The sequence below is a fragment of the Ictalurus punctatus genome, chromosome 1, assembly GCF_001660625.3.
Source record: "Ictalurus punctatus breed USDA103 chromosome 1, Coco_2.0, whole genome shotgun sequence".
NCBI classification, from domain to species: Eukaryota; Metazoa; Chordata; class Actinopteri; order Siluriformes; family Ictaluridae; genus Ictalurus; species Ictalurus punctatus.
Window position 1 is genome coordinate 35744068 of NC_030416.2, and position 25000 is coordinate 35769067.

Here is a 25000-nt window from a genome sequence, read left to right on the forward strand (position 1 = left end):
TTGTTGGGGAAAACAGTGATCAGGGATTGGTTACTGGGAAATAGCAATCAGGGATTGGTTATTGGGAACAGTGGTGATCAATGATTGGTTATTGGGGAAAACAGTGATCAGGGATTGGTTATTGGGAAATAGCAATCAGGGATTGGTTATTGGGAACAGTGGTGATCAGTGATTGGTTATTGGGGAAAATAGTGATCAGGGATTAATTATTGGGAAATAGCAATCAGGGATTGGTTATTGGGAACAGTGGTGATCAGTGATTGGTTATTGGGGAAAATAGTGATCAGGGATTAATTATTGGGAACAGTGGTGATCAGGGATTGGTTGTTGGGGGAAATAGTGATCAGGGATTAATTATTGGGAACAGTGGTGATTACTGATTGGTTATTGAGGAAAACAGTGATCAGGCATTAATTATTGGGAATAGTGGTGACTAGTGATTGGTCGTTGGCTTTATACACTGTTAGTAAGTGGCGTGAACGTGCTCTCAGCAGCCATGATGTGTGCTGGAGAGCTGTATTGAGTGCACACAGTCACTAACGTCTGACTAAAAAAGTCACTAGATTTGCCACTAGGCTATTCTTTAAATAAAGTTGCTTAGTGGAAATAAATAATGTCACCAGATCTAGTGGCAAAGTCAGTAAGCTGGCAGCACTGACACACAGCGCCCTCTGTGGCTCCGTCCCCTTCTGCACGTTGCGACCGCCGAGTGCAGTGTCCTGTGTTCCACACTTCATTTCCGGATGTTTCTAGAATATGATTTAGATATCTAGAGTGCACTACATGCCACTGAGCTACTCAGAGTTGGCGCACTCGTGGCACTAAAACTGTGTAAAGTGTGTGATTTGAGTCTGAGTGAATCTGCTCCTCAGACCCTCTCGACTCTGATGATTAAGACGAGTGTGTGATGTGTAATGGAGGTGAATTACGGCGAGTGTGAGGGCGTGTAAGTGTGCTGTTAGCACCGAGAGGGGCCTAATGATTTCATTAGCCTAAATTAGCCACTTAGCATTGATTGCTAACGCGGTTAACCTCCTTGAGTGCTGCTGTGGTGAACGACTCTGATTAACGCACAGAGAGAGAGAGAGAGAGAGAGAGAGAGAGAGAGAGAGAGAGAGAGAGAGGGAGAAGGACGGAGGTAAAAGGAATTATTTTAAAAAATCATGTTTTTTTTCTCTCAAGGAAGTAAGCCTTTAAAGATGATAAAAGCATCAGGAAGTGAGGTGTAAGTGTATAAGGAAATGTGTGTGTGTGTGTGTGTGTGTGTGTGTGTGTGTGTGTGTTGCAGGATTTGGCACAGTATGTGAACGAGGTGAAGAGAGACAACGAGACGCTGAGGGAAATCGACCAATATCAGAAATCCATTGAGAACCTTGTGAGGCTAATCACACACACACACACACACACACACACACACACACACACACACACACACACACTCACTCACTCAGTGACTCCCCATTAGCCTTGTTAGAATATAATGTGTGTTTTAAACAGGTCAGTGTAGTAACATAGCGCCCTCTCCTGGTATTTATTCATTAAAATCTGCACACACACACACACACACACACTATGATAATTAGATTCAGGTCAAGTTCCCATCACACACTTTTGTGATCAATGGACATTAAACTGGGTGTGGTTTAGTCGCTATCAGGCCTCTGACTATAATCAGATAATATTAAGAATATTGTTCTAACCCAATTTGCACATTACATTCCAGTGATATCATGTAGTACTGCGTGATCTGGAGAATCGATCACGGATACTGATATCCATAAAAATTCCGAATAAAAAATGAAGCAGACGCCCCATAGCGTAAGTGCGGATGCTTAATAGTGTTCGAAATGGCTGATCTCCTCTCCTCTGTCCTGAGGATGTCAGAAAACATAACGCTACAGCTTTAACTCTGACACTGGAGACTCCTTCCATCAATCATAAATAAACGTTTCCTTACAGAACACTTCGACGTTCCTGTGAATGATCTGTTACTATGGAAACGATAGCGTTAATGTAAACCTGCTAATGGACTAAGGGAAAACTAATGGACACCTTCTGACCAATCAGATGTGAGGATGCAGCAGTGCTCGGGATTAAAGTCGTAATATTTATCGCCTCCATCGACCGTGACGAAAAATCACGTTTTTACGTTTTAAACTCGTAACGTTGTTACGTCAGGCTGTGATTTGTGTGTACATGTGTAAGTGTGTGGAGTCTGAGTGTGTGGTGCGCTTGTTGCAGAATCAGCCTCTGTTAAATTACGGGAGGCCCAAAGGGGACGGCGAGGTTCGAGTCTCATCGGTGGACAAACGAGCCAAACAGGACAGGTGAGCTAACACACGCCCCCTTTCCCGAGACACCCACTGCACCTCCTGTTTCTCTGTTTTTCTCTTTTTTTATTCCTCATGTCTCTCTCTCTCGCTCTCTCTCTCTCTATGTACAGGCACATCTTCCTGTTCGACGCTGCCGTGATCGTGTGTAAGAGACGAGGAGACGTGTACGAGATGAAGGAGGTGGTCGACCTCCACAACTTCAAAATCACCAACAACCCCACCTCGGATAAGGAGAACCGCAAGGTGAACGACACAGAGAGAGAGAGAGAGACAGAGAGAGAGAGAGAGAGAGAGGAAAAGAATGTGAGGCAGCAAGACAGAAAGAGAAAAACACAGAGAGATGAGAAGAGAGAGGGAAACAAAGAAGGAGCAAGACAGACAGAAAAACATAGAGACAGAGAGAATGGGAATGAGAGACAAAGATATAGACAGAAAGAGAGAGAGAGAGAGGCACACACAGACAGAGAGAGACAATAAAGAAAGTTAGGCAGTGAGATATAGAGGCAAAGAGAGACAGAGAGACAGGCAAAGAGGACGCGAGGCAGACAGAAAAACAGAGAGACAGAGACAGAATGGGAATGAGAGACAGAGAGAGATATAGACAGAGAGAGAGAGAGAGACAGGCAAATAGAGAGAGAGAGTGAGACAGAGAGAGAGAAACAGTCAAATAGAGAGAGGGAGTGAGAGAGAGGCAAATAGATATACAGACAGACAGAAAGAGAGAGAGAGACAGGCAAATAGAGAGACAGACAGACAGAGAGAGAGAGGCAAATAGAGAGACAGAGAGAGAGAGAGAGAGAGAGAGAGAGAGAGAGAGAGAGAGGCAAATAGAGAGACAGACAAATGGAGAGAGAGAGAGAGAGGCAAATAGAGAGACAGACAGACAGAGAGAGAGAGAGAGAGAGAGAGAGGCAAATAGAGAGACAGAGAGAGAGAGAGAGAGAGAGAGAGGCAAATAGAGAGACAGAGAGAGAGAGAGAGAGGCAAATAGAGAGACAGACAAATGGAGAGAGAGAGAGAGAGAGAGGCAAATAGAGAGACAGACAGACAGAGAGAGAGAGAGAGAGAGGCAAATAGAGAGACAGACAAATGGAGAGAGAGAGAGAGAGAGGCAAATAGAGAGACAGACAGACAGAGAGAGAGGCAAATAGAGAGACAGAGAGAGAGAGAGAGAGAGAGAGGCAAATAGAGAGACAGACAAATGGAGAGAGAGAGAGAGAGAGAGAGGCAAATAGAGAGACAGACAGAGAGAGAGAGAGGCAAATAGAGAGACAGAGAGAGAGAGAGAGAGAGAGAGAGGCAAATAGAGAGAGACAGTCAAATGGAGAGAGAGAGAGAGAGAGAGGCAAATAGAGAGACAGACAGAGAGAGAGAGAGGCAAATAGAGAGACAGAGAGAGAGAGAGAGAGAGAGGCAAATAGAGAGAGACAGTCAAATGGAGAGAGAGAGAGAGAGAGAGGCAAATAGAGAGACAGACAGAGAGAGAGACAGTCAAATGGAGAGAGGCAAATAGCAGACAGACAGCGAGAGAGACACTCAAGCAGAGAGAGAGAGAGACAGACAGATAGAGGCAAAGAAAGTGAGGCATTGAGAGAGAAAGAGAGAGGGAGACACAGAGAGAGTGAGACAGACAGAAAAACAGAGAGACAGGGAGAGAGAGGTAGTTATATAAGTATTGGCACCCTTTAAGGAACACTTAACAGAAGTTAAAATGTCCTGCCACGTGAAATGAGTGATGAGTTATATTATTATACATTTAAACATATGGAGAAACTGTAGATGGCAAACATCATTCATCATTTTCATACACACTAAATTTTAAATAATAATAATAATAATAATAATAATGTAATAATCAATCAATCAATAAAATAATCAAAAGTCATGTAACGGATATAACAATTCCATGATTCAAAATCCCATTAAGCACAAACAGGGCCACAAGAAATCGTTTCAAAAGTCTGACATTTTGTCAGGAGTTGTAGAGAAAGAGGACTCATGAGTTCACCCTCCATCCGCACAGTGAGGAAGAGGAGGATGAAGGACCGCACATTTTCACCATCAGCTATTAGACGCCATTCATCACAACAGGCTGTTTGGACGGAAGCTCTTCTGCTCTAACTGTCCTGAAACGGCTCTTCAAAAGATCGAAGGCATCACGAATTGTGCGAAGCATCAGCATAATTTAGCGCAATACCTGGTTACCTCTGCCAGGAGGTTAGATTAACCCTATGATAATAACCCTAAATATACCGTACATTCATATCAAAACAGAATCAGTGCGCTGCTTAATCAGTTCACTGTTTCAGAGAAGAAATGCTGCACAGGTGATTCAAAACCAGGAAGTACAAACATATACACAAGCTGAAAAACAAACAACAACAACAACAACAGTTAACACTTACAGACGCAATGATGCGATGATACTTTGCGAGGAAACGAAGACACAGCAGGAAGCTAATCAGGAACAACACAGAACAGACGAACACAATGAGATAACAAAGCAATGACAGGTCAAGAAGAGAAAATGAAAGCTCACGGCACGTCATAGTTTTATAGTTTCATATTATTTTATCCCGTGAATGATTTTATTCTCATTATATTTAAATAATTCGGTTTCCTTCTATATTTATATTTCGTTTTATTCTGTATTTGTGCACTTTTTAACTCCTACCTATTTTCGTTCCCATGTTTTCACGTCATCCTTTACTTTTATCTGTCCATTCTGTTACCTTATTTTTTCCCACCATTTAATTCTTATCTCTTTATTAATTTGAGTTACGGCATGTACGATGAATGCGTAATAATAAGCTGACGTTGAATCAGAATTATTATTATTATTATTATTATTATTATTATTATTATTCAGCTTATTATTTAATATTATTACCATGTTTAAAGTTAAAATATCGCTCATTGCGTACGTTACGTTTTTTGGTTATAGTTCTTTGCTTATTTAGATACAGGGTGCCAATACTTTTGGAGTTGACATTCATGCATTGATGTTTAATACGTTTTCTTCCCCTCAGTGGTCGTACGGGTTTTACCTCACACACAATCAGGGACGGAGCGGCTTCGAGTTCTTCTTCAAGACCAAAGAGCTGAAGAAGAAGTGGCTCGAGCAGTTCGGCATGGCCATGTAAGTGTGTGTGTGTGTGTGTGTGTGTGTGTGTGTGTGTGTGTGTGTGTGTGTGTGTGTGTGTGTGTACAACCTGCATCTCTCGTTTTTCAGGTTGCTTGTTTATCAGATATATGTAGACAAGCTTTCGTCTCCTTACACAACAACACGATCACACACACACACACACACACACTCACACACTTTATGCAAGCCTGCATGTCAAGTACGTGCCTGATTTATGGCGAGACACTGACACCGAGTCCACATTCCGCACTAAATGTACTAATCCCGCAGCGCTGCTGAATCCTGGATTCTGATTGGTCAGAAGGTGTCGATTCATTTTCTATAACAGCAGCTCGGACAGTTATATTAACGCGCTATCGTTTCCATAGTAACACAGGGACGTTGTACGTTGAATGCATTACGTAAAGAGATTTTTAACAAACGTGTCATCGTAGATACAGCGAGGTTTTCCGTACAGACACGTGTAGTTAACGTTAAGGAATGAGTCTCCAGTGTCAGGGTTAAGCTTGGGGAAGAGGGCTGTGTTTTTGTTTTGTTTTTGTCTTATTAACTTCAAGAGAGGAAAACAGAGGGGCTGGTGAGGGAACGACTGTAACGTAGAAGCGTGAGGAGAAGAACTCGTTTCAAAGAGGTTCCACGACGTTATACGTAGCTATAAAGAGATAAAAAGTACCACGTCATACTCCAGTAAATAGAAAATCCTACCTGTTGATAAATCGCTGTTACTTTAGGATGGTAACTGTGAGTCTGCTCCGCTCCACCGCTGATGATTTTCCTATAACGGCACGACACGCGCGGTGTTTTATTCCTGACAGAATGGCCGACGTTAAACGTAAGATCGGGTCACACTAGTGCACGCAGAGTCTGCGATACTTCATTCCTCTTCTGTCTCTCGTTCAGCTCCAACATCCAGCCGGAGAACGCCACCAGCAACCAGCACGAGTTCCGCATGCACACGTTCGAGAGGATCACGGCCTGCAGCTCCTGCAAGATGTTGCTCAGGTGAGCTGACGACGTTTTATACCATCAACTCGCAATATAGAGCACGTACTGCAGAATCTCAAGACAAGTACGAGATAAGACCCATCCGACCCATCACCATACCAACGGTATCGCCAAAGCGTATCGCGTAATCATTTATCGCCATATCGATATCACACTGATATATCGCCCAGCACGGACGTTCATCGTTAAAGTCACCGTATAAATACAATCGAGTTGGATCCTCAGGTAAGCCACTAAGACAATAAAGCGAAAAAAGAAAAGGTCAATATTCATCAAGTGTCAGGTTTTATGAGTACATGCTGGGTCCTCGAGTGCCGCAACAGAGCAGCGTTCACCCGATCGTCGTGTGTTCGAGTCTCGATCTGTAGCTAGGAGCCGTTCGCCGTGACGCCAGCCAATCATGTTTGAGGAATGAGTGTGTTCCGCTGCTCTGTGACACATGTAGGTCTCAGTGGAAGCACGTGCGAGCCTTCACTCTCACCGGCTGATAGCTGTGATATGATAGAGGAGCGCTGACGGGTGAGTGGGAATTGGTTGCTGACCAAACGTGTTGAGGGATGCTGCTTGTACACTCGTATCAGCACCACACACACACACACGCACACACACACGCACACGCACTGCTGTAAGTAAGTAAGTGAGAATAAACCACCGTACCATTTTTCCATTGATGCGTGGAGTATAGGGGCGCCAATACATTGTACAGAGTGACAAAGTGGCCTACATAAACTTGGCCTACATAATAAACCTCCACCTTAGGCATGTTACATAAGCGATTATCGTGACACGTCTGTACTGTAAGGAGGAAAAACAAGAGTTATTTCCTTATCAGTTCTAAGCAGTGTAGTAATTCTACTGAGTCATGACCCGGGTTAGAGGAAAGTGTGTCACATGGTATACTAGAATATATTCCTGCTTCTTCCTGCATGCTTCTGTTGTTGTTTTTTTGCAGGCAAAACCTGACCTACTTCATTATGTTTTGGTTTATGATGCAGAATGTGATCGCGTTCTACCCTGACATACGCACAGTGTAATAATAATAATAATAATAATAGTAATAATAATAATAATAATAACTGAATTAATAATGCAGTAAAGCACAAAAGAAACATCGGGTCAAAATGTGTGTGAAATCCATAGGTACGTTCACACGTACAGCGATTTTACCTCCGCAAGTCGCCGGTAGGCGTTCCTACTACTGGTTGCCGTAGTAACATGGGTGGCCGAACTACAGCAGCATTCCACTTTTGACTTTTGACAAACCGGTTTTCTTGCCGCTAAATTGAGACGTTCTGGAGGGAGAGCGCTCTTATCTAAAAGTCTGCAGTGTATATATGTGTGATCCTACGAGATGAAGGAGAGGCGGTGTGCGCTCTGTGCCGTCGCGGCCTTCTGGCTGCGGAAAAACCTCAAGCGCCAATGAGTTTCGCTTAGCGCCTTTAAAGCAAAATAATAATAATAATAATAATAATAATAATAATAATGAAACACTCACTTTTTGTTGCAATCGAGCAAACTCACAGTGTTGCTCCTATCTCAGTGAGTGCGTGTCGCCATCAGGGTGTCGTTCACTATGTGTTCGATGGTGACCGGGAGCAGGACCGGAGCTCTTCGTCCGTGTGTTTCCTAGGTGAAGTGTCCGGCTCGGTGCTGCTCGTTCCCGGGCGCCGAAGCAGCGACAAGCCGGAAACTTCACCCAAGATAGGAGCTACACTGGGATTTTGCTCGATTGCAACAAAAAGTGAATGTGTTTCATTATTATGTACTTTATTATTATTATTATTATTATTATTATTTGCTTTAAACCCTCTAACATCCTGAGCTAAGCTAATTAGCTTCTGCTGCAATTCTGCTAGCGAGCACGGGAGGCTATGGATCGATAGTGCGCTCTACTGTCTTCGCTCCCATCGGTACTCGCTGCTCGAAGTCACTCCAAATTTGCATAAAGTTCAACTTTTCTCAACTTTCAATGTCACTGGACACGCCCACTTCCGCATCATGTCGCCAGAAGTCGCCGGCTCTCATTGAAAATGAACACCCTCCGGTCGCTGTGTGCACGCACCTTAGGACTTTTGCACAGTACTGTATATAATATACAGCGTAACAATGCTCTAACAACAACGTCCTAGCTATCATCGGTTAACTAACGAGCCTAGCTGGCCCTAATTAGATTAATTATTAATGTATATGAAATACCGATTGTTGTAACTCTGGAGGCAGAACATCAAGAGCTGCTTGTTGTGATGTGGGACGTCACATCACAGAAGGAAAATCATGTCCCAGAGATGAGGTACATTGCAGCGTTGAACTGTTTGTACTTTAGATTCAACATGTCATCATATTCACTCACGATTTTTTTCTGGCTTTTTTTTTTTTTGCCTGCCCTAAACTTGTGACCTGATTGGTTGGAACGTAAAAAAACAAACACGCTTTTTGTCATTCATTGCTTTTCTGGAAAAAAAATAAATAAAATTTCAGTATGGGGGTGCAATGGCTTTAGTGGTTAGCACGTTTGCCTCGCTCCTCCGGGGATGTGGGTTCGGATCCCACCTCCAGTCTGCGTGTGCAGAGTTTACATGTTCTCTCCGTGCTTTTGGGGTTTCCTCCGGGTACTCCGGTTTCCTCCTCGAGCACAAAGACACACACTGTAGGCTGATCGGCATTTCCGAAATTGAATCTAATTCCCTGGGATAGGCTCCAGGCCCCCCTGTGACCCTGTGTAGGATAAGCGGTGTGGAAAATGTATGGATGGAACTGCTTTCATCTTTCGGAAGCTTCGTTGTACCATAAAAACATAGCTCCAAGCGCTTTTCAACAGCCACGGCATTACACCCGCCTTGCCGCCAACTTTCCTGAGAACTACACGGAAATATGGCCTGGGTGTATCTGGAAATCATCCAGGAGGAGACGGACGAAGTTGCTGGGGATTTTACATCAGGATCGTTTAGATCAGGGGCACAAAATGGCTGCTCACGATTTCTAAACTTTAACCTTCTGTAGCAGATCCTCTGTAGAGGTTTATGCAATCGCACGGATTCCTAATGAAGGAAGTTCGTCAGACCAGAGACCCACTACGTTACTTCAGAAAGGGGAGGGTTTTCGCAGATTTTCATAGATGTGTCGTTTGATTTGTTCTCTCTGGTCCGATTACCGACCGGACAAGGACGAAAACAGAATGTTTAAAGATGATCGGGAAGGGTGCATTCATTTATTCTCTTTGCATCGAAGTCTGATCAGCGTAAACTGCTGACATAAAGCACTGCTACAAAACAAATAGCTTAACCACTTCAATTGTTTTATTTACAGCCATAAACTAGTCACTAAAATTGTGCGTTAAATGTCTGTCACCATTCAGTCATGTCAGTCGCTTATGAGGCAGTGATGGCTTAGTGGGCGGGGTTACTGATCAGAAGGTCGGGGGTTCAAGCCCCAGCACTATGAAGCTACCACTGCTGGGCCCTTGAGCAAGGCCCTTAACCCTCCCTGCTCCAGGGGGCGCTGTATCATAGCTGACCCTGCACTCTGACCCCAACCTCCTAACATGCTTGGGTATGCGAAGAAAAGAATTTCACTGTGCTGTAACGAATATGTGACCAATAAAGACTCATTATCATTATCATTATCATTCCTAAGCAAGAAGTAACTGGACGCTGTGTGCTTTATATTAAGAGGTAAAGAAGACGGATTTGGTGTTGTATTGGTGTGAAATCTGAAGCCAGAGGCCACAGTGTTGTTAAGAATGTGGATTAACGGTGTGTCTCTTTCTCTTGATCAGAGGGATCTTTAATCAGGGTTATCGGTGCGCTAAATGTGGAGAAGGAGCTCATAAGGAATGTTTGGCCAGAGTGCTAATGTGTGGAAAAGGCAGCGGATGCGGTGAGTCCCACACACACACACACACACACACACAGCGTTCATGTCATTGTGCTTTTATTCTTTACTTTGCCGTGTCCTGTTCTGTTCTAGTCCTGTCTCCGCCCCTTACCACTGGTTTGCTACCCTAATGTGTTCACCTGTTAAAAGTTGTGTAAAGTCCGTGCCCGGTTTTCTCGGCCCCCGCGTTTTGACCTTCGCTTGTTTGTTGTTTATGAACATCCCGGTTTGTCACGGCCTGCTTGTGTATTGACCCACAACAAAACACACGCTGAGCACACACACTCGCGTCCTACCCTCACACACCACATCACAATATCGACTACGCGGAAATCGATATAAACATCACCACAGATCGCTCACCAGGACTGCAAAACACACACACACACAGACACACACACAAACACACACACACACACACACACACACAAATGTACACTTCACTACCATGACCACATAAACACCACAACAAACATTTTCACATACAGCGGTTAAATCAGCCAGTGGGCGTGTTTATAACCATTTCATCATATGATCGTTATCTGATTTGGATGTTTGCCAGATTGTTGGATTTATCGTGTAAACACACACACACACACACACACACACCCAATTAAATGTTATACCTGTGAACCACAAGGAAACGAGGGACACTGTGATGAAAACATTTATTTATTTACCGACTTAACTTGCTTCCCTTTGACTATTAGACTATTCTAGGTCAGATTTATATCTGTTTACTCTACAACTGGTTCTTCTTGAGCCTCTGTGTGTTTTGTGCGCGTGTGTGTGTGTGTTATCCGTCTATTACGGAACAAAGTTCTCTCTGGTAAACACTGTGCTCTGAGGGGGCGGGGCCTCATACCTTCTGTCAGGATACACACCTCTGTGCAAAACAAGTCTCAAGGAGAACTTTGCGTACCTGTCAGACCGATCACATCTGCAGCACAGCGCGTATATATGCACATACCTGTGTGTGTGTGTGTGTTTATGTGTGCATGAGTGTGTAAAGTGTGTGTTGGAAGAGATTCCCTCCTAACTATGCCTGTTTTCAACATGCTTGCAGATATGGGATCCTCCAAAACACAGGTAAGATCCCACCAACTCTTAAAAACTCTGTAAATGTGTGTGTGTGTGTGTGTGTGTGTGTTGTTGATTTTCCTGGTGCAGTGCACTTGGAGTTAGGATAAACAGTCAGGGTTACTAATGCAAGCGGTTATTTTACTCCACTTACACTCAGTACTGCAGCACAGGAGGAACACCAATCTATGCAGTCAATCTTCTTTATGTTAAGAGGTTTAACTTGATGTTCCTGTTGCTGTAGTGCAGTGTGTATGTGTGTGTGTGTGTGTGTGTGTGTGTGTGTGTGTGTGTGTGTGCTGCATGCCTTGTTAGCAGTGGAGTGTATGTTGACTGAGTAACTGCTTTCAGTGTAAACAGTTGTAATGAAAAGCTTATATATTAAATAGAAACACGGATTAGCAGATTGGCTATGCGAAATTTGCCCCAGAGTGTGTGTGAGTGTGTGTACATGGTGGCAAACTGACATCCCATCTAGGGTATTCCCGGGTCAGACCCAGTGTTCCCGGGATAGACCCGGTGTTCTCGGGATAGACCCAGTGTTCCCGGGATAGACCCAGCGTTCTCAGGATAGACCCAACATTCCCAAGTTAGACCCAGTGTTCCCGGGATAGACCCAGCGTTCTCAGGATAGATCCAACATTCCCAAGTTAGACCCAGTGTTCCCGGGATAGACCCAGCGTTCTCAGGATAGACCCAACATTCCCAAGTTAGACCCAGTGTTCCCGGGATAGACCCAGCGTTCTCAGGATAGACCCAACATTCCCAAGTTAGACCCAGTGTTCCCGGGGTAGACCCAGCGTTCCTGGGATAGACCCATTGTTCCCAGTGTTCCCCCTTGACACTTACCGGGATAAAGTGCTTGTTTACAGACTATTGTCAAATATATTAGAAAAATAAAGAGTTCCATCAGATTGGAGTTAGAATTTAGCGCTGAGCAGTGTGTGATGATGTGGGCGTGGTTAAAGCCGCTTTGACATTTCACTATTTTGTACGTTTGTGAATATTTGCTCCAGAAACTCTCGGCTTACGGATGTGTGGCAGTGGATCATAATGTTGTTCATTACAGTCACAGTACCCTATCATCGAAGGCTGTTTCATTTATTAACAGTGACTTCAGTCCCAACCTCAATAACCCAAACATTTAATACCTTCAGTCTGGACCTAGTTGGTTATTTCAGTGAATATTTCAGAAGTGAAAAAGGCCCCGAGGCTCCAATAAATATCCAGGAATATGCCTGCGTGCACCGGAATAAGGAGCGTGATATTCTAATCGACGGTTTAGGTTCGTTAAGACTTTCATGCATGCGTTACTCAATAACGTCCAGATCGTTTACATTTATTTATCTTTTCTTTTTTTTTTTTAAATGACCTTCATGCAGAAGATTGTCCATGTTCAGGAACACCATGGATTTAAAAAAATAAATAAAAATAGAGTAGAAAACATACCTGAAATAATAAATAAATAAATAAATAAATAAACACAATATGTTATCAACGAAAATTGTTAACATTTAGGTCTGCAGTATCGAATGTCGACCAAAATAATGATAATATACTTTTTAACAAAATATATTGACAAAATGTGCAAAATTTGTGCAAAATCTCGCAACAAATTTATTTCAAATTTATTAATAGTAATAATAATAATAATAATAATAATAATAATAGTAATATTTTTGAAAAAGAATCTTTATTTCTAACATATTTTTAATGCAACGCATCTGTTCCGCGTGCAAAACCATACATCGTGATACACATCGCGTATCGTGGAAATGCCTTTGCGTATCGTGATATGATATTGTTGTCGTATCGCTCCACCCTAATGGTGAGAAACCTCGGACGGGCTGCGTATTGTTCTCACGTGCGCTAATCTACGCGTTTTATCTCAGGTCACCTCACCTGCATACGCTCAGAACGCTCGGATACGCCTGTGTGCACTGTATATGACACCGTGTGTGTTTAGTGTGTAGATAATACCATGTTTATATCAAACACACAGCGATGTTGAACTCTGGATCCTGATTGGTCAGAAGGTGTCGATTGGTTTTCTAGAACACGTTTATATGAACGCGCTCGTTCTGATACGTTACCGTTTCCGTAGTAACGGCTGGTTCACGGGGGACTCGCGCTAATACGGACGCTCGGTTAATAATAAAGAGATTTTAAAAAATAATCGGCGATTTCGTTTGGAAGGAGTCTCCAGCGTTGGCGCTTCGTAACAGTCGGCTCTAAGTTTTCCGACGCTCTTCGGGAAAGGGGAGTTTACGGGGAAATGACAACGTAGCGGGGTTGTTGTTTTTTTTTGTCTGTTACTGATTACTTTTCATTTATTATTTGTGTGAATAAATCAAGTAAATAAATCAAGAAATCAAATGGAAAAAAAAGAGTAATTGATCTTGATCGCGTTGAATAAGTAGATAAGAATGGATTATTCTTTTATATAGTTATCACAGTAAAAGATTGAATAAGTGTGGAAATTGAATTAAGGAATTAAATGATGTAAAAACAACAGAAATATTAGTAAATAAAAACGAAGATGACCGGATATATCAAAATAAAGACGCAGTATACACGCTGAATAAATAAATCATGTTACAGATACCTATTGAGCTAGCTTTTGATATATATATATATATATATATATATATATATATATATATATATATATATATATATATAACTTTTTAAGGACTTATTTCCCAGAATGTGTTATAGCTGTAGTTTGGCTGTAGTTTAGCTCTAATTTAGCTGTAGTTTAGTTCTAATTTAGCTGTAGTTTGGCTGTACTTTAGGTGTAGTTTATCTGTAGTTTATCTGTAGTTTGGCTGTACTTTAGGTGTAGTTTATCTGTAGTTTGGCTGTATTTTAGCTCTAATTAAGCTGTAGTTTAGCTGTAGTTTGGCTGTAGTTTAGCTTTAGTTTGGCTGTAGTTTAGATGTAATTTGGCAGTAGTTTAGCTGTAGTTTAGCTCTAATTTAGCTGTAGTTTAGCGCTAATTTAGCTGTAGTTTGGCTGTGGTTTGGCTGTAGTTTAGCGCTAATTTAGCTGTAGTTTATCTGTAGTTTGGCTGTAGTTTAGCTCTAATTAAGCTGTAGTTTAGCTCTAGTTTGGCTGTAGTTTAGCTATAATTAAGCTGTAGTTTAGCTGTAGTTTGGCTGTAGTTTAGCTCTAATTAAGCTGTAGTTTAGCTCTAGTTTGGCTGTAGTTTAGCTGTAATTAAGCTGTAGTTTAGCTGTAGTTTGGCTGTAGTTTAGATGTAATTTGGCCGTAGTTTAGGTGTAGTTTAGCTGTAGTTTGGCTGTAGTTTAGCTCTGTTTCTGCAGCAGTGCCGTGCAGGGTTCATGACTGAAGCGTGAACCCTGCACACAGTTTGATAAGCAGCTTGTTCTGAGGCTGTGAGCTGTCGTGCGGCTTTACTGCAGCGTGAGCTTTATTCACCGTGTTTACTTTCTTCACAGGACCGATCACACAGCCGGAGAGCAGATCCAGGTGAGATGGAGTGTCTCACACACACACACACACACACACACACACACACACACAAGCACACACACCAAATCTCTCCTCTTTTTTATCAGACACTTAATCCCCCAACTCCTCATGTTCGCTTCTCTGCAGCCCCGGGTCTCCAATACTCCCGAGCACGACAAGTTCACACACGTTAGCAAGGAACTGCATCTAGCACGCTGGAATGTGTTACAGAAAAGCTCTCTCTCACACACACACACACACACACACACATGCGATAACCATGTTCCAGTTCACGTCTTTAACCCGTTCATGTACACGTAATAATATATTAGATATAAATCAGCTTCAGACCACTCCAGTGTTATACACACCATTATGATTATTATTGATTATTATTAATATTATGAATTAAAATCGCATTAAGTATCGCTGCTCCCGATCCAACATGGCCGACGGTGACATTTCAGCACATTTATTTCTAAACTTTCTCCATAAGGAAAACATCTCAGAAACTAACAAATAGTGCAGATGTTTTTAAAATATGGCCGCGTATTCATTTTGAGCGTAATTACTGTATTCGCTTTTAAAAAAATCTATAATATAATATAATCTAGTCTAGTCTAGTATGTCGTGTTTCCTGTTATAAGATTATAAAAAAACAACAAGTGCAAACCAAATAACTGAACCTATTTATAGACATTCTTTTAACTCATTTCAAGGTTTATATTATTTAAATGTTGGTTTAAGAATAATTGGTTTGAGAATAATGACCTTTAACCTCAGTAACCCTGACCTTTGACCTCAGTAACCCTAATTATAATGAAATACAATTGTACCTCTACCTAAACCTTAACATCAGTGGCTCTAACCCTAATGTTTATATTTGAGCCCAATCATGTTTACAAAAAATCATAGGGGAACTTTGGTGCAAAAAAAAAAGAGGTAAATAAGACAGACACACACACACACACACACACACACACACACACACACACACACACACACACACACACGCCCTGTCTGTGTTCTGTTTCACTCTCTTTGTTGTGGTGACCCGAGGCAACGCTAATAGCTGTGTTTGTAGTATTTAGGGTGGAAAGCTCTTTTTGTTCTAGGTCATGAGTTCACTTCTTTATAACCTAGCCTTCATTAGGATGGACACACACACAAACACACACACACACACACACACACACACACACACACACACAACAAGAAAGACAGAGAGAGATTGTGTTCTATCATGCATTATTAGCTTCTCACTATCGGTAAGGCGATCAGAAGGACCAAAGACATCACAGACACATACCTGACATGTGTAGGGTGCGCGTACACACAAACACACACACACACACACACACACACACACACACACACACACACACACACACACACTAGCCTGCAGTTTGATAACTAGCTCATCTGGTACGTGAATGTGAGTTCGGATTTCTTTTTCTAGACTGCAGACGAAATATGATCATCTCACACACACACACACACACACACACACACACACACACACACACACACACACACACACACACACACACAATGGCTTGCTTGTTTTTTTGCTTCCACAAACACACAAAATAACTGACTATCTGTCTGACTGTCTGCCTCACTACCTGTCTGTATCTCAGTCTGTCTTTGTGTCTGTCTAACTGCCTTTCTATGTGTCTGTCTATCTATCTGTCTGTCTGTGTAATTATCTGTCTGCATTTCCTGTCTGTCTGTCTGTCTGTCTTCCTGTATAACGTTCTGACGGTGTGTCTGTCTGCCTGTCCGACCCTTTAAATCTCTGCCTGTCTGTGTGTCTTGCCTTCTGTCTATCTGTTTGACCGTCTACCTCTCTGTCCAGCTGTCTGTCTGTCTGTCCGTCCGTCCGTCTGCCTGTCTCTCGATCTCATAACTCTCATAATTACTTCGACTTTCACGTCTCACGTTACTGATAAGCTTTTATTTTCCCCGTCAGGTTTGCCAAAAATGTTGGCTATAAGGAATTACCGCGGAGATCCCGTGCCGCAATGTGGCCCCGCCCTAAACATCCAGCAGGGTGACATCATCGAGCTGATCCGCGCAGACCTGCACAGCTCCTGGTGGCAGGTATGAAAATAAAACTTCACAGAAAGTCCTGATGAACCGATGACGGATCCAGACCCGGAACTTTATTTATCTCATCAGATATTTATCAAATGTTCCGCTAGCTCAGACACGCCTAGCGTTTGTGGCTAGCTGGTTAGATGATGCGTAATCACCCTGCTGGAATTAAAGAGACGGTCGTCATCGTCCCCAGCAGCAGCAGCGAGCAAATTTACCACCTCAACACACTGGTTTAGGTTTGATAGCATAATTTGAATGAATGAATGAATTATTGTGCGTGGGCTGCAAACGAGACCTTACTAGCGTCTAACAAAGACCGTCTACGACAGTTGTGCAGTTTCCTCAGACACTGATGTGAATCTGATTGGATTGGATGGATGTCTTTGAAATAAATAAATAAATAAATAAATAAATAAATAAATAAATAGGAACTCAGCTGATTTGCATAGCAGCTGGGCCAGAACAATGTCTCACGGCATTTGCGATTTTTCACGGTTACGCCGAAGGTCAAAATGAAGATGTAACGAGTACAAAGAAGTTATTTTTTTTTCTAGTGGAAATGTATTTGATTAAGTCTACAATTATTCAATTTCAATAACACTTGAAAAATGTACACACTCACTTGAGTATTTTCCGTCCCTTGAATAAACAGGACATCAGAACAATATTAGATGGAACAATTGCCTACGAATTCTGAGCGGTTCGCTACGGTGTTGAGTAAACACGTGTAGAAGAGCGCGGCGGGGAGGTCGAGAGTGAAATGTGTTTCAGAGTAACACACTAGTCTCTGACGGCGTTATACAGCGTCAGAATGAATCGAAAAATATTTGCTCTTCCCAATCAATCCTGAGGCAAATAACGTCGGTGTCATGCTATTTTTTGGTAAATCACACCCTCTTCAAATGGAATGAGAGTCCGCGGCGGTACGGTGGATCTCACTCGGCGAGTTCACGAGCTACAACCAGAATCAAATCTGGAACCGAAAAACAAAGATAATGCTTGGATGTAGGGGGCTGAGAAGAAGAATAACACCGTCTCTGAGTCTTATTTGTAGTCACGGCATCGCTTCGCTCCAATCGACTTGTCTTGATCCAAAAGAAATGCAGTTGGGGGAAAAAAATATCATTATATTAAGATTTGAATTTTGGACACTAGTACCTTCCATCCTGGCATCATCGGTTATACTCAGGATTGTGTGCAGGTTGCATGCTAATGGCTGAAATAATAACGAGGGAGGTTTTTTTTCCACGCACAGTGTGTGTGTGTGTGTGTGTGTGTGTGTGTGTGTGTTTGTGTAGTTTTCAGTGTGACAGACTGTGTAACTTCGTCAGATGCCGCCCTCTGTCAACACTCGGTGCTGTCGATGCAAGCTGTTTGTCTCGCTGGCTCTCTGAGATAGCACACACGCCAGCATACCGCCCACTGAGTGTATACACACACACACAAACACACGCACGCACGCACGCACAAATGCCTGAGAGTTTTTAATCACGTCATCATACAGAAGGACACAGAAGCAAAGAATGACAGTGCACACACACACACACACACACACACACCTCGACACGCGCTGATTATAGCGTTTAATGCTTGACTAAACATTTAAAACAATGCCATGCTTCTGTTCGCGTGGCACCGCGACGCAGCCGGAGGAATCAAACAACTGCCCAGATGGTTTGTTTTCACAAAAACATTCGGACGAACAGGTTGAGGCAGGATTCAATTCAGTGCGAAGGCGAGGTGCAGGTGGCGTCACGCTAATCCGTGTGATTGTTCATTTCTAATTTGGGTGAAAACGCTTCCTGAGTAGCATCACCAGCTACAGAATATAGTCACAAAAGGGTGTAGAAATGGGAAATAAAATACACAAGGCTAATAAACAATAGACAACTGGACCATTTAGAAAAAAAAAAAATATATATATATCTTTAGGGCACACGGTGGCTTAGTGTTTAGCACGTTCGCCTCACACCGCCAGGGTTCGATTCCCATGGCCCTGTGTGTGTGTGTGCGGAGTTTGCATGTTCTCCCCGTGCTGCGGGGGTTTCCTCCGGGTACTCCGGTTTCCTCCCCCAGTCCAAACACATGCGTAGTAGGCTGATTGGCGTGTCCAAAGTGTCCATAGTGTCCGTAGTGTATGAATGGGTGTGTGAGTGTGTATGTGATTGTGCCCTGCGATGTATTGGCACTCTGTCCAGGGTGTACCCCGCCTTGTGCCCCATGCTCCCTGGGATAGTCTCCAGGTTCCCCGTGACCCTGAAAAGGAGTAAGTGGTTGAAGATGGATGGATGGATGGATGGATGGATATATTTATTTATTTATTTATTTTAATGTATATTGGCTGTCAATAATCCAGTAGAATGACCTACAGAACGAACTTGTTTCACAGATTCACGGAGTCGTGCAGTAAAGTCCAAGACGTGCTTGATTTGCATGAGCTGTGATTTTCTCAGAAGTTCCCTATCATACCTACAGTGGAGAAATTTCTACAATTCATCCTGTCCATCCACATCCATCCTGACAGCCACTTGGTGCTTCCCATCATCTTTTACATCCTCGTTCTACATCTAGCAGGAACATCTAAAGGCGTCTCCTCCCTCTGCTTAGCCGTATCTTTACTTTGGGCTGTGTTGTCGCCCCAGGAGGAATCTCGATATTTGGCAGGTTGTGTGTCCCCTATTTATACGCACTGTATGCAAATCAATGGCAGTTGGCCAAGTATTTATCTCCCTGAGAGTTTGACCATCTTGTCCGATTTGCCTCGCTATTTACGCGTGGCCTGTGATGGGCAACAAGTTCAGTCCTCGTCTACTAAACTGAAGATTTGTCTTTTTTTAGTTGGCTACACACTGTCCTGCCAACGCTAGCACTTATGGAGGACGTTGTAGATTTAATAACCCTAGTCCGCTCAAAAAAAATAAGGTTCTAAATTTTTGTTATGCTCATTGCTTGTACCATAAGGAGTACATTTATATACTGTTGGCATGCGTTAAAAGTACATAACAAGGCCTAAAAAAAACAAAACTACTTTGTACCTTGAATAAGCTTTAAAAGTACATTAACCTTTTCGAAGTGACAGATGCATGCTATTGGTAAAGGAAGTGTTCTTTAGTGTAGCTGCTCCAGTGAGAAGCAGTGGTACAGACAGTGCTGTACCTTTTTTCTGAGAGTATACTTAGTTCTGATACGCATAATAAACATGCCATCCTGTGTCTTCCTCGTTATCAGGGCCTGAAAACATAAGGAGTCCTGCAAAACTTCACAATACTGGTAGTTCTGAAGTTCCTGGGAAATTGTGGTTTATCCTGAGAATACTGAAAAATTATTAGGCATTGTAGGCTGGTATCCTTGGTACCCCATACCAGGTATGGAAGTTCCTGGTATCCCTGGTAAATGTGGCATCCTGTAATTTCTCACAATATAGAATCTGTGTACCCCCAATAACCTGTGTAACCCTAGTTCTACCCTGTATATTACTATTAAACTTGAAAACTCTGGCAGACCTGATAGTCCAGGCATGCTTGTGGAGAGTAGAAACCTGGTAGATCTGATAAACGTAGTATAGCCATAGTATTCTTTATCTAATAACCTGCTAGCTTTGGTAAACTTGATACCATTGGCAGGTCCTGGTAACCTTTGTAGCTCAGGTAAACTTCATACCATTGGCAAGTCCTGGTAACCTTTGTAGTTCAGGTAAACTTGATACCACTGGCAGGTCCTGGTAACCTTTGGTAACTCTGGTAGCTTTGGTAAACTTGATACCATTGGTAGGTCTGGTAACCTTTGGTAACTCTGGTAGCTTTGGTAAACTTGATACCATTGGCAGGTCCTGGTAACCTTTGGTAACTCTGGTAGCTTTGGTAAACTTGATACCATTGGTAGGTCTGGTAACCTTTGGTAACTCTGGTAGCTTTGGTAAACTTGATACCATTGGCAGGTCCTGGTAACCTTTGTAGCTCAGGTAAACTTCATACCATTGGTAGGTCTGGTAACCTTTTTTTAACTCTGGTAGCTTTGGTAAACTTGATACCACTGGCAGGTCCTGATAACCTTTGGTAACTCTGGTAGCTTTGGTAAACTTGATACCATTGGCAGGTCCTGATAACCTTTGTTACTCTTGTAACTCTGGTGCACTTTGGCAAGTTATAATAAAATTAGGTAACCATGATAAAGTCCCTGATCAGTTTGTGCATTCCTGGTAGTCATGTCAAGTCCTGGTAATTCTGGTAAATGTGACATAAATAGTAAAATTGACAACAGTGGAATCCTGGCTATTCCCAGTAACTATAAAACTTTAATAATATGTTTACCTGTCTTAGCTCTAGTAAGCCTTGTATCCCTATTATACTTTACAACCCTGTTAGACCAAGGACTCTTTAATTGATGCTTGTGATCCCTGCATGAGTAGCCTTTATAACTGATATTGCATGGCAACCCTGGTAACTATGAAATGTGTGACAACCATGGTATCCTCAATAACTCCGGATAACATGGCAATCCATGACCCATCTGATCATCTTTATTTGATAGTCCTGGTAATGCCGGTATCTTTGATAAAATTGACAAGACTAGAAGTCTAGTCCTTGGATAGCAGGTACGTCTGCTCAGTTTTATACCACTGGACGCTCAGGCATGCATGGTAGTCCCGATGACCCTGTTATTCCTTGTATCTGTGATAACGACAGAGCCATGACAACCTTGCTAGCAAAGTGCGCACTGTAACCCTGATAGTTCTGTTAGCCCTGACAACACTGATGACCCTGGAAACACAATTCTACTCTCGGTGGAGGAAGAGAAATGTGATCGGTAGTTTTAACCTAATTTTGCCCCTTGCACTGTGTGGGGCTAACAGTTTTAACCTTATTCACATGCTTATCTCAGTTGTAGCACCAGCAGAATATCCCCATCGGAGAAGACAGATAAAACATCAGTATGATGAATGTATCATGGCCACTTAAGCATGGCTTAACAAATCGAGTTAGTCTGAAGAAGAGGGCCGTCTGGACCACCACAAGCTTTTAGCCTCTCCCAGAAGGACTGTCTGAATAAAGATTCAAGGTCCTGCATTAATGGATGACATCGGCCATATCTGTATTCAGTTGTTATTGTAGATCTTTCTAGAAATAATACATTTTGGAGCAATTCATGGGCGAATTTTCTCATTTATTTCATTTGTAATGTACGGGTCCAGCCGACGTTCTGGAAAGTAGTTCGATCTCCATTTTGATTGTCATATCTGTGTCTTATTTTCAGGAAAATGTCCTTTTTTCGTCCCTCTATGTTCTTAACTTTTTTAAACGTTTTACCTGCCAAGATGTCAGTTGATTATTCCTGAAAGAAGTAATTTCTTGTTTTTGGGTCGTTGTTGTTTTTTTGTTTTTTTTTAGCAGTACGGGCTCATTCACGTCATGCTAGCTGGATTCTGTTCGTTATTATTTAGAGATCTGAGCAGAATACTAGTAAACAAGCAGGAATCGTGTTGGCGTAACAGTTATTAGTCTCTTCTCGCTACAGTTTAATGACTTTATTACCTTAAGAAAGAGTCGTTAAGTGAAGGAATGTTCGGCGTCGTCTGTTTTCCGGCTCTAAACGAATAGCGCCGCGTGCGAATGCTTGCTGAATTATTGAAAACGAGTCACTCGGCTGAACTTAATGTAATTATCTTGATGTCATGGCTGCAGGGTAAAGTCTTGACGACGAGAGAGGTTGGATTCTTTCCAAGCGACGCTGTGAAGCCTTGCCCGTGTGTGAGTGCCAGTTCTTAACCGTTTTAGTCGGCGACCACGTGTGCAATATTATATTCTCTAGTACATCTCTCTCTTTGTCTTTCTCTAAATATTGTCTTTTTTGTTTGTTTCGTTTTTTCAGGCCAAACCTATTGATTACTCTTCTCAGGCCTGGTGAGTCTGAACAGCCAGGGCTTCTATTGCAGTGTTTTTTGTTTTGTATTCTTGTACTTCATGGCGATGACCTTTGACCCCTGTGTGACCTTGGGCAGGTTTGCAGGTGGCATGCTGCGAGTGCAGGCAGAGGCGACGCTTCTGAACAGGCAGAACAGCACATACCTGGTGAGGCATCGAGGGCACGACAGTAACGAGTACGCCATCAGCATCAAGTGAGTCAACATGATTTACACTTCTACTGTGTGTGTGTGTGTGTGTGTGTGTGTGTGTGTGATAGAGAGAGAGAGAGATTGCCTTTAAAAAAAATAACTTTTTTAGTATTGTTTCTCTTCTAGAATAATAATTTAAAAAAAAAAAACATCTGGTGTCAAAAGCGTTTTAGTTGTGTACTAGAGCTATAATGCTAACGTAGCTAACAAGTAATGGAAGCTTATAGCCACCAGTTTAGCATCATGTAAACCTCAAGGATAAAAGCGTCCCAAGTTTCAGATTTCAGTGCTGGTAACGTTCTATTTGAGTCATTTGAATAGTCCGCAAGCCAAGTCTAAACCTAACCAGCCTTGCAACTGACTCTCAATAACATGTCAACTTTTACTTTCACTTTCTTTACCTCGTCCTGTTTACTACAGACTTCAGTCCCTACTGCGCTAATCGGATATCGACTGCACGTTACCTTCGTGTAGGGTTTAAACGTGTAATATACCGGGTATATATTATATCACGTGTATACCTGCTGTCTTCATTCATCACTGCACTTCCACTGTTTAGTACGTTTGTTCTGTACAACAGCACAAATCGTTGTTTCTATAGTAACCGCTCATACGCTGGGACTCGTATGGAAAACGCTTCTAAGTCCAATTAAAAAAAAAAAATTTAAAAACCTCATTTTTTTTATAAAACGTTATTTAACAATAAAAAAATGCGCGATTGTTGCTATGGAAACAGAATACAGCGTTATTGGCCAACACACGAGGGATTTCCGGTTTACAGACGCTTACAACGAGTTCACAATACAACGGGGTACGACATATAATAACGGAATATGTTAAAGCAAGGCAAGGCAAGTTTCTTTATATAGCACATTTCATACACAATGGTAATTCAGAGTGCTTTACACAAAGAACATACAAGGTGTTCAAAAATATAAGAACAAGAAATGAAGGTAAGAAATGAAAAATTGAAAAATGCATTAAAATGAGCAGGAGATAAAAAAAAGAATAATAATAATAAAAAAGTAACGGGCATAAAGGGGAAAAGTTACAGAGCTGAAATGATCAGAGCTTCTCAATCTTTTGTAACTAAAGCCCCCCCAAGCCTCCCCTATCATGTGGCAATCCCCCCATCCTATTGGAGGAGACCAGGTAGAATGATTATCTATATTTATATATATATATATATATATATATATATATATATATATATATGTGTGTGTGTGTGTGGGCGTGAGTGTGTGTTGGCAACACTGGTCTGCACTGTCAGCTAGATAAAAGGCAGCTAAGCTCCGCCTCTCCTCAGCGAAAAGAGAATACAGAGGGAGAGGGAACGCGGGTTTTTAAAAAATTTTATTTGTAAAGCAATAAAATACAGCGAGGACCATGATGCAATGTCTGAGTTTTTTATTTCTTGAAACCAATTTGCGCCCCCATCCGACCTCTCCGTGTTCAGAAACACTGATCTGGATCAATCAGTAGAGTGCAGCGTAGTGTTCAGTGAGTAAATGCAAGGTAAAGAGATGTGTTTTCAGTCTGGTTTTAAATGTGGCGTAGTTCTTCTGGAAGCTGGCTCCAGCCACGTCTGGCATTCCGGCGAAACGCTAAAACGCCTCACCTTGGTATTTCTAACTGACCCAATCCTAACGATCTGATTGGCCTGTTCGGTTTATATTCAGTAAACACATCTGTCACGTATTTAGATCCTAGGCCGTGTAGTGATTCATAAACTCGTCATTCTGAATGTAACTGGAAGAGCCAGGGTAAAGACCTGAGGACCGGAATGATATGCTCAGATGTTTTTGGTTCGAATCAGGTGAGAATCCTGGCAGCAGCATTCTGAATGAACTGTCTAATGGTCTTTCATGGAAGACGGGT

The 25000-nt window shown here is 42.3% G+C and overlaps 1 protein-coding gene across 1 annotated transcript in view; it reads left to right on the forward strand.

Moving 5' to 3' along the window:
- LOC108273150 (guanine nucleotide exchange factor VAV3) overlaps positions 1-25000 on the forward strand; it is a 96819-nt gene that overhangs the window by 61671 nt on the left and 10148 nt on the right. The window contains exons 12-23 of the mRNA XM_017482197.3: positions 1289-1375; positions 2242-2327; positions 2444-2576; positions 5363-5472; positions 6379-6480; positions 10259-10359; positions 11423-11445; positions 14898-14928; positions 16883-17013; positions 22692-22757; positions 22879-22910; positions 23009-23125. Coding sequence (XP_017337686.1) covers positions 1289-1375; positions 2242-2327; positions 2444-2576; positions 5363-5472; positions 6379-6480; positions 10259-10359; positions 11423-11445; positions 14898-14928; positions 16883-17013; positions 22692-22757; positions 22879-22910; positions 23009-23125 — 1019 coding nt within the window. The remainder of the gene's footprint in view (positions 1-1288; positions 1376-2241; positions 2328-2443; positions 2577-5362; positions 5473-6378; positions 6481-10258; positions 10360-11422; positions 11446-14897; positions 14929-16882; positions 17014-22691; positions 22758-22878; positions 22911-23008; positions 23126-25000) is intronic.